A 10,000-nucleotide genomic window follows, 5' to 3' on the forward strand; every position below is an offset into this window, starting at 1 on the left:
ACTCTTGCCCGAGTTAATGGAGTCCGTTGCAGTGCACCGTCAGCATATCACGCTGCCCGTCCCCACTCTGGAGAGTATTGAGCAAGGTGAGTATGGAGTGAGTCAGGAGTCTCTCTTATAGGACATGTTTTTGTTTGTGTTGTATATAGAGCTGCATACCAGTACACTGTATTGGTGCAGTACTGGTGTAATCAACTAGGTACAGTTTCAAAATACCAGAATGCTGGTGTATTGGTACTGGACGTGTATGGACCTAAATAAACTTATGTTTGCACATGTATATTCTCATATTGTGATTAAAGTATTTGAATTCAGTGATAATGTGACAGTTTTCCTCTTGGAATTGACCATAACATATGTACACAGGCACACGCACACGCACACACACGCACACGCACGCACACACACATGCTTAAATGAGGACAGTATTTTATGTATATATTGTATTTGTTACATAGTCTTACATACCTTCTGAAAAGAATCCTTAATTGTATATCAGAATTCCTAGTTCACCGGTTTTCATTAAATCACAATTCCAGATGGAAAGCCCAACCTCTGTCCTCCGACACCACCTCTGTGTCTCGTCAACACTCCTGTGGTGGCCAATGGGGGGCCCAAGTATGCTCCTCTGATGCTCACCCCTGGTTAGTCAGGCCTCTGGCAGTGCCTCCTGTATTGGAAATGGCCTTCATGTCACTTGTTGGTTTAGTCATGTGACACTATCAGCAGTTGGGATCATTAGCAAGAATTTGCCTAAGATAGATTGTAGATAAAACAGGATTTGCAAAACCGTAGGAGTGTCAGGAATGTATATAATGTTGAAATTGAAAGAAATGACAGTATTCCTTGTTGTTTGTCACCCAGTATACTTGTATGCAATTTACAGGTGTGCACAAACCTCATGCAAGAGGGCCCCAGAAGGAGGCTAATACCACTCCTAGCAGGATGCTCTCCACCCATACTATGACACGAGCTGCCAGAAGGTCACCCAAAGCCAGTGTTCTTTATTCCTCGGAAACTCACAAAGATGACTCGGTCTTGGTGAGTGGCAACTGTGAATTCTTGCTCTGTTATTTCAGTAAAGAAAAAAGAACTTTAATTCCCAGACAGAAATACCATTTTCTTCAAAAATTTCCCTTTTGTGTTGTCACCAGATTGTAGCTGGGGAAGAAGCTAAAGTTGCCGAGGCAGAGGAAGGGCTGCCAGTAGAGATGCTGACAGTGGATTGTCGGGTGCGCTACCAGAGGAAGAAGCAGGAGGAGCTGGAGGCCCTGCTGGAAAAGTACCAACCACAGAAAAACAGGGAGGGTAAGAGGCTTTGAAAAATTTAAAAATCTCACAATGGCTTTATTAAATAAGAAAAATGGTGAGATGTTTATGTAACAGTTATAACATAGTATGGAAATATCATGGTTTGTACAAACATGTTTAATGTTGATGATATTTTTAACAATTGTCCTACTCCTACTAAATGTGATGTATAACTTCCTTCATATATAAACAGGGAAGAAAACAGTGATCCCCAAAAGAACAAAAATTCCCAAAGAGAACAAGAAACCACTGGAGAACAATGCTCTCTCAGATTGTAGCAATCGTGGGACCAAGAAAGTCCTTGCCCAAGTGGAAATGAACCTGAAGGAAACAAATATGAAGAATGGAAATGGATTGGCTGCTGGTCCAGATTATGGAGAGGATCTTGACAGTTCACTGATAAATAGAGTGAGTGGTTCCGTCTCTGAGTTTACTGAATACATCTTTTTGTTACCCTTTTTCGTTTCTCTTCCAAACTACCACATCTCTCTCTTGCCCCCTTTCTCTCTTGCCTCTCCCCCTTACTTTCTTGCCTCTTTGTCTCTTGCCTCTCTGGCCTCTCCTTTTTCCTCTCTTGCCTTTCCCTCTTTCTTTCTTGCCTCTCCCTCTCTTTCTTTCTTGCCTCTCCCTCTCTTTCTTTCTTGCCTCTCTCACCTTCCTTTTCCCTTTTTTTTTTTTTTTCTTGTGCTCCTCGCTCCCTCTCTTTCTTTCCTGTGCCCCTCTCTCCCTCTCTTTCCATCTTTCTTTCCTGTGGCCCTCTCTCCCTCTCTTTCTTTCTTGTGCCCCTCTCTCCCTCTCTTTCCCTCTTTCTTTCTTGTGCCCCTCTCTCCCTCTCTTTCCCTCTTTCTTTCTTGTGCCCCTCTCTCCCTCTCTTTCCCTCTTTCTTTCTTGTGCCCCTCTCTCCCTCTCTTTCTTTCTTGTGCCCCTCTCTCCCTCTTTCTTTCTTGTACCTTATCCCTCTCTTTCCCTCTTTCTTTCTTGTGCCCCTCTCCCTCTCTTTCCCTCTTTCTTTCTTGTGGCCCTCTCCCTCTCTTTCCCTCTTTCTTTCTTCGCCCCTCTCTCCCTCTCTTTCTTTCTTGTGCCCCTCTCTCCCTCTCTTTCTTTCTTGTGCCCCTCTCTCCCTCTCTTTCCCTCTTGTGCCCCTCTCTCCCTCTCTTTCCCTCTTGCGTTCTTGTGCCCCTCTCTCCCTCTTTCCCTCTCTTTCTTTCTTGTGCCACTCACCCTCTATCCCTTTCTTTCTTGTGCCCCTCTCCCTCTCTTTCCCTCTCTTTCTTGTGCCCCTCTCTCCCTCTCTTTTTTTCTTTCTTTCTTGTGCCTTATTAAAAAAAAGAAAAGAAATCTATATATGGTGAGAGTTGGATCAGAATGCATAAATATTTTCTTTTCAGCTGGCAGAGGTGGTTGCTACTGATGACAATGACAGTGGTGCTGCAGAGCTAATGGCCGAGTCTCTTAGTTGTGCAAACTCCAAGGAAGGCTCAGCACTGGATTCTGGTACGTGTTGAGAGCGTGTGGCATTTCTAACCTATCAATGCTAGGAGGGCATGTATTTATGCCCTGTCCACCGTGATTTTGATAGTGTTTTTTACTCATAGATCCTTTTTGAAGTGCTTGATCATCCAGGAAGGAATTCTGATTGCCTGATCTCAGCTATCTGTGCTGTTCTTTGAATTTTCAGATGTTATTTTTACAGCTATTATTATTGTTGATAAGATTGTAATAATGTTAGTAATGATTATGCCCTTGGTAACAATAGTTATGCTAGTGTAAAAGATATAAAAGAAAACTCGGGAATAGGATACACCTGTTGGATCATATGGGCTAGCAAGAGCTTGTGTGTAAATGAAAGTGACAAAAGAAAACTCCAGTGGACAGTGCATGTATCCAGTGCATGTGGGTAAAATTAGACAGAATGAATGACATGCTTCTCTTCAAAAGCAGAAGAGGTGGGCAATTTCTGTCCAAAGCGAATCTGATCAAGTAAAACCCAAATAGGTGTGGATGCTTCAAGGATTTATATCAGTTTCTTCTGTGTATAATAGATGAGAAGAACTTAAAACCACTGTACATGCCATATCACAAAAAAGAAAAAAAAACAGCTACTAAGAAAAGCAGAGGTAAACTGCATTAGAAACATTTGAGAAAAAAATGCAGAAGTAGATAGAATAAGGTGTTAAATTTCAGGTAGAGTAACAGTTTTATTTATTGAATAACACCAAACTTGGGTATCTTGTGGACAGAATAGAGGTATGTTACAACATTCAATATGATAGTGACTGTTGCAATTCAACTCAGTCAGTGTCGTGTCTGTTTGATAGGTTGGCATGATATGAGTAAGTTTGCAAAGTATATCCAAATGTTTAATTTACAGGAAGGAAAAGTTATTAGATATATCTTTAAGATGTTTTGGAAATGAAATTAACTGAATGATTCTTTTTAGGTTGTGCTGAAGGTTCTAGCTCAGAGACGTTGCTGGATGCTATCGAGAAGATGAGCATAACTCCAAGGAAGAAAGGTGAGAGCAAACTTCCTCAAAACAGACCAGGATCTGCAAAGAAGTATGGCACACCCTTCCGCTCCATTACCTCTCAGCTGTCAAATTCTTACACAGAGACTCCAGATATTTCAAAAGGCAGTGAAGTAACACAACCAGCAAATTTACAAGTAATAAAACTGATTGATTTTACACCATGTGGACAGCCAGCCACTAATAATTGTACACCAGTTGGGACACCAACGAGAGATCCTTTCAAGACACCCATCCAGAAACAAGCAGCTGTAGGGAAGAATACTGATGTTTCCAGGCAGCTGCTAGCATCCTTATCTCTAGACAAAAAAGAGGAGAATGCCCAGGAGGTCCCAAAGGATCTCATGACAAGGATGTCTCTGTTGACTCAGAGTCCAGTGAGAAGTGCCGCAATTCCTCAAGGATCAAAGATATTAGCAAAGTTCTCGGGACTAGAGCTGCAGGAGGCATCCAGAGACACCAGACAGAAGATACCTGATAGTACAGAAACCAGCCGGGGAGCTGCCATAGTGGAGCTTCGACACCATGCAAAGACAAACCTCTGCAGTCTGATAGAACAAATGCAGAAGATGAAGCAAGTCCACCAAGAAGCAGAAGGGATAAAGGAAAGCAGACCTAGAGTGGGATCTAAGTCCAATTTCTTATCTTATGTAGAAAAACTGAAAGCAGAGAAGAACCAAATTAACAGTGGTAGCGAGAGCAAGCATTTGTTGAGTCTTACAAAAGACATAGAGATAAACACTGACAAGAAGGAACCACAGAGTGATGCAATGACCTGGAATGAAAGATCCTCAGTAAAAGAAACAGCTGATAAGATTCTTACTGACAATAAGACAGACTTTTTAAATAACATGACAAGAATGCAAGACCTCCTTGGTGATGATGACGATGATGAAGACACACTTACTGGAAGTTGCTGTGAGAGTAAGGTAGGCATTGTGTTTTATTTTATAGAAAAGGGAAAGGTCTCATGATGCACACAGCAATGGAAAAGAATATTATGTAAAGCTAGAAACAGCAAAGTGTCATTAATATTTATTTTCACAGATCTTTGAAGAAACACTGGAGAAAGAAATATTCACAAATTCCCGAGATATTGAGAAGATGCTTTTCAAGACACCCGGCAGGCGATCATCTTACCTTTCAGAAGATTCTGTCTTTGACACACTTACTGATGCAATTCTTGTTGGAGAGGCCAAGTCCTCCATCTTAAGGGAAGAAGGGGCTAAGGCAGAAGCCAGGAGAGGTAAAGTTATGAAAGAATTCTCTCTCGCTCTAGCGCTCTCTCCATTGTTTTTATGTTGTATTAGATATGAATTAAGGGACTTAGTTAGGGTAAGCCACTGGCACTCCTGCAACACCTGACACCTGAGCGACAGTTTTGTTGTAAACTGTATATATGCAGGGATGTGTCATGAACATTTAGAAATTATTTGTAAATGAGATTTGTCATTTGGTGAAGTGCCATCAGAAAAGAGTTTCAGGACATTATATTAAAGTATGTAATGACAAAAAAACCTTTCGACAGAGAGCATTTCAACAAGACGGCAGTCATTGGCAAGCACAGGGAGAATGAGTGTTGGCAGCAATAGGCGGCTGTCAGATGTCTTCTCTGTCTTCCAGAATCGCACGTCAGCTGAATGCCCGGGGATTCTCGGTAAGTGTAACTGCTTTAGAATTCTAATGGATATTACTAAAGATGTTGAAAGTTGATGAATTATATGAACTATAATAAAGATTACAAGATGAGAGGTAAAGTAATCTGTGTATATTTATTTAATTTTGTTTTTGATTACTCTTAAGATGTAGATTTTTTTCTATTTTTCAACTGATTGAAAACTATGAAATCAGTAAATTGTGTGAAATCATTCATACTATAAAAAAAGAAGAAGTTAATTTCTTTTTTTTATGAAAACTGTCTACACAGATTTGGAAAAAGAGCATGATTTTTTAATGCTAGCTTAATAGATGCCTCAAAGCTGGTCTGTTGCATAATAAAAGTTGGTAATTAACAAAATCAGGAGTGAAACCAAAAAATACTCTTGACAAAGAGAATGGTTCAGGAATTTAGAGTGATTTGTAACACTTGACTTTATAAGTTTTCCAGTTGTGAGGAATCTTTGAAGCCAGAATCGTATACATGATGTTGCATCATTGACCTAGAGAGACATGATATACAGTACTTGTTTCTTATAAAAATGACAGATGAAATGTAGTCCTTCATTTTTGTCTTCCCTCTCTATTCATGGAATTTCCAAGGCATTTAGGGATATTATAGTTTTGTGAAGATGCTATTTATAGATATAATTAAATTAATTAGTGTAATGTTCATGTCTCATAACTCGCTACTGCTGGCAGCATGTCCTGTTCAACATAATTTTGTTGTGCGAACTGTGCCGTCATCAAGGTGACTGTTATTGATCCTGTCTGGACATTCCGCATTCCTTGATTTTTTTTTTTTTTTTCTTTCTCATTCTTTCTTTTTTATATGTTGTTTTTTCTTGTGTCTTTTCTTCTCTCTTCCTCTTCTTTATTCTCTTTTTCCTTTCTTTTACAGACTATAGGTAACTACATTAAAGGGATCTTAGGGATGCTAGTTATTTATGACCTACGTACAGCATTAACAAGGGTATTTGTTCCTGTAGGGACATGGAGAGGTAAAACTGGGGGCTAAACAGCTCAGAGGTGACTTAATCCTCATGTTTTTTGGCATTACATTGCATTTTGGAACTCCATTTTATTCTTGGAGGGATGTTCCTGAATGGGGTGATTTTATTTACAATTATTGACAATACGGACCTTTTCTTTTGTGTGCTAAGTATGTATTTAACCCATTAATGCGGGTACATTTTGAAGCCGAAAATAAAAGATTCCAGGCAGCTACAAAATTGGCGGGAGGGGCTGCCCCGGACTCTGCCCGCCCACTGCTGTGTCGGAGTTTGAGCCCCGATACAGCATCACACTGGCGGGATGCCTGGCAATGTATATTTTTTAAGGTGTCTCATATATGGGACACCCATCATTAGTGGGTTAAATTTAATTTATTCCTTATTTTTCAGATGTAAGTGATTCGTGTTTACTATCTACATCAATGGATGAAATCTAACTCAAGATCAAAAGGCTGAAAAAATGAGCAAGCTGTGGAAGTTCTGGCTTTCTAAATCTTAATTTGGTAAGGACATTGCCCAGAAAATCAGCCTGTTTGATCCCCTTCAGGACTGGTAAAGGAAGTTGAATTAATCCTGAAAATATTACCAGGAAGTTTGGAGTGCCTGGAGGAGGATGAGACTGCATGGTGAAGTTGTAATATAATAAATTTATTTTCATAGAGCTCTTTTGTAAGTAATAAATATAAAAAGGTCAAGCTGAATTTTATTTTGCTTACAAAAATGGGGATAGTAGTAAAAAAGACAAAGGCTTCTTGCTGCTTTTGTAGCCATGGATAAATAAGTCTAAAAGACATGTAAGCTTTAATTTTGTGACATGCTGTGTGGGGTGTAGACAAATTTTGTTATGTAGGTGCTATTGTATGTTTATTTTTTATACATTGTTTTTTATACATATTTCTAACAAATCCTAGGGAATAATATATTTAAAATATATGAACTCTCACTACAGCTGACATTATTGGATCTCATTTGGGATTTATGGATTCTATGTAATGAAGGTCAAGAATCAGCTGTTAAAGATATAAAACACACACAAAAAAATAATTGCTTGCAGAATAAAACATGCAGCAGTTACACGAGCAGCATATTTAGGTACTGAGGTTGGACTGAAGAGGTGTTACATTAGTTGACACCTAGACATATTCATGTGGTCTTCAGCAGTTAACATGCATCTTTAAAAACTAGAAAGCAGGTATAACTGCCCTTTTTGCAAATATACTAATATGCAATAATAATGGAAACTTATTTGGTATTACACAGAAATGCTTTTGTATATATATCATTTATGCTTAATACAAATCAAACTTGCCACTACAAATATCTATGATAATTATTGTTAATAAATATACTGTATATTTACTTGTGTTCTTTTCCATAAATGCAATATTTTTTTGTCTCGGCATAAAAAGATAAAAGAACAAAATATAAAGTTATACATCAGTTTGCTTGTGCAGTATTAGATTGTGAAGAACAATTTTCATTAACAGATTACCCAACTGCAAACAAGGAATTAAATAATTCCAAAGTTTGATTTTGAGTACTGTAATATATCCTCTGTTCAATACTGACTATACAAATAGAAATACAAAAATTAGATTCTACTGCAGCAAATAAAAGGGACTTTTTTGCATGAGAGCACACTTGAGATGGTTAATGGTTAGAACAAGTACATGTATCAGACAACAAAGAACATCTAGCACTATTGTAAAGTATTGTAGCAAAAAGAGGTAAAAATGAGTTAATGATTAGACACCTAACAAGTTTTATCCTAAAGTTGTAGAGTGCTATTGGATAATAGTGAAAAGGGTAAAGAAGGCTAAGGGAGTAATGGTGTTAAGGCAATTAGATCAAATGGATAGTATCTACATCTGAGGAAGGAAGAGTAACATTGTATGAGGAACAATGCAATGGAGCCAATATGAAGGAATCAATTGGGAAAAGTAGAAGAATCCCAAGAATGAGATACGGGAACCAGGGAAGTTGGTGAAGTATCAGGAAGAGTGTTAGGAGAAGGATCCAGAGAAGGACAATGTTACGACATAGGGGAGTCCTACAAGCATCCAGGTGGGAGCAGTGAGGATATGGGGAAAGAAGAGGATTGGGTGTGTTGAGAGAGAGCAGGGGTATGAGGGATAGGGAGAACGTGAGGAGCAGGGTGGATATCAGCAATTACTTTGAATGTAAAACCCCCCAATTCCTTGCCCGTTGTTGTCGTGGGGGGGCTTAGGAGACTGACACTGAGACCTTGGGCCTCAGCCCCCAGACTCAATTAATTTTGCATGGACTTTACTCCTCCATCTTTCCTTTTTTCCTTACCTTCCTTACCCTTTCCTCTATCCAATTCCTAAAATGTGAGAGCTGTGTTGAAAGGGTGAAAGGCTGACTTCGTGCCAGTCATAAATGGCCTCAGGGAGCCATAGGCACGGTATTCCCTCATTATTGTTTAGCCCTTACCCCTGATGGGCCACTGAGGGGTGGACTGTTAATCCCCTTTAATTATCAGGCTCACCATGGCCAATAATGAAGATTCCTTACCCTTAATAGAGGCATTAAGACTTGCCCCTTCACCAAATAGCCTATCTGAATTTGATTTTGATGGTTTTCCGACCCTTGCCCCTCCTTTTACCACAGCTCCGACCACTGATGCTAATACCCTCTCTTCGACGCTTATGAACAACTCTAACCATTCTGAAACACCCACCCAGGTTATTACTCAACCCCTAGAAAATATCTTTTCCTCATCGCCAACATTCTCTTCATCCACTACTACACGACCCTCTTCAATGTCAACCCCCTCTTCCCTTATTACTACTCTTCATCCTTATTGTCCTCCCCCCCCGCAGAACTACTTCACTTCACACCACCCCATATTCCTCTTGCCCTCATCTTTCTACTACCTCTACCTCCATCAAACCAGGGTACTCTATTTGGCCTAGCCATGTGGGAGCGATTCTTTGTGATTCCCCCCACAGCCCCCTATTTGGAGAATACCCTTCTCTTTCAGTAGTGCCTCCAGAAATAAGTAGGCAAGGTTACACTCTGATCGTTCACGGCTTGTCATGGTTACATCTGAAGCTCAAGTTTGTGCACTATCTGCCCTAACTGACCTTAAAGGCAAACCCATTCCTGCCAAACCTCACCCAACTCTTAATACTTGTACAGGAACTGTTTCTGTTCCCCCAAATGCTTGTCCCATGTATAACAAGGACTGGCCAGATTGTGAAAATGACCTACTTTCCTGCCTTGATGAATATGATGCAGTGGCAATAGAGTGTTACACTCTTCCTCCTAGAGGCCAACGTAAATCTCACGTCAATATTGTCAAGATTAGCTTCCATAGACAAGACCTCCGCTATGAGGTTTATATTGGTGGATTGTCTTATCATGTCCGACAATATCAACCCCTTCCTTGTCAATGTCAAAAATGTTGGCGTTTTGGCCACCCAGCCAAACATTGTTGCTCCACAGTCCGCTGCCCTTTATGTGTCCAACC

General features: G+C 39.9%; 1 protein-coding gene across 3 annotated transcripts in view; it reads left to right on the forward strand.

Annotated features, from left to right (window-relative positions):
• The window catches only part of LOC113814561 (uncharacterized), a 14,107-nt gene extending 6,245 nt beyond the window's left edge, over positions 1 to 7,862 (forward strand). For 2 of the 3 annotated variants that reach the window (XM_027366608.2, XM_027366609.2), the window contains 10 exons: positions 1 to 86; positions 540 to 644; positions 887 to 1,041; positions 1,155 to 1,308; positions 1,505 to 1,719; positions 2,700 to 2,805; positions 3,752 to 4,767; positions 4,886 to 5,084; positions 5,367 to 5,495; positions 6,898 to 7,202. The exon at positions 1 to 86 is cut by the window's left edge and continues 85 nt beyond it. In XM_027366608.2, the coding sequence (XP_027222409.2) occupies positions 1 to 86; positions 540 to 644; positions 887 to 1,041; positions 1,155 to 1,308; positions 1,505 to 1,719; positions 2,700 to 2,805; positions 3,752 to 4,767; positions 4,886 to 5,084; positions 5,367 to 5,495; positions 6,898 to 6,944 (2,212 nt within the window). In that variant the 3' untranslated portion in view covers positions 6,945 to 7,202. Of the gene's footprint in view, positions 87 to 539; positions 645 to 886; positions 1,042 to 1,154; positions 1,309 to 1,504; positions 1,720 to 2,699; positions 2,806 to 3,751; positions 4,768 to 4,885; positions 5,085 to 5,366; positions 5,496 to 6,897 lie in introns of all 3 variants that reach the window. The other variant, XM_027366607.2, reaches the window with a different exon arrangement.
• The last annotated feature ends 2,138 nt before the right edge of the window (positions 7,863 to 10,000 follow it).

Source organism: Penaeus vannamei, chromosome 3 (assembly GCF_042767895.1).
Source record: "Penaeus vannamei isolate JL-2024 chromosome 3, ASM4276789v1, whole genome shotgun sequence".
Lineage (NCBI taxonomy): Eukaryota > Metazoa > Arthropoda > Malacostraca > Decapoda > Penaeidae > Penaeus > Penaeus vannamei.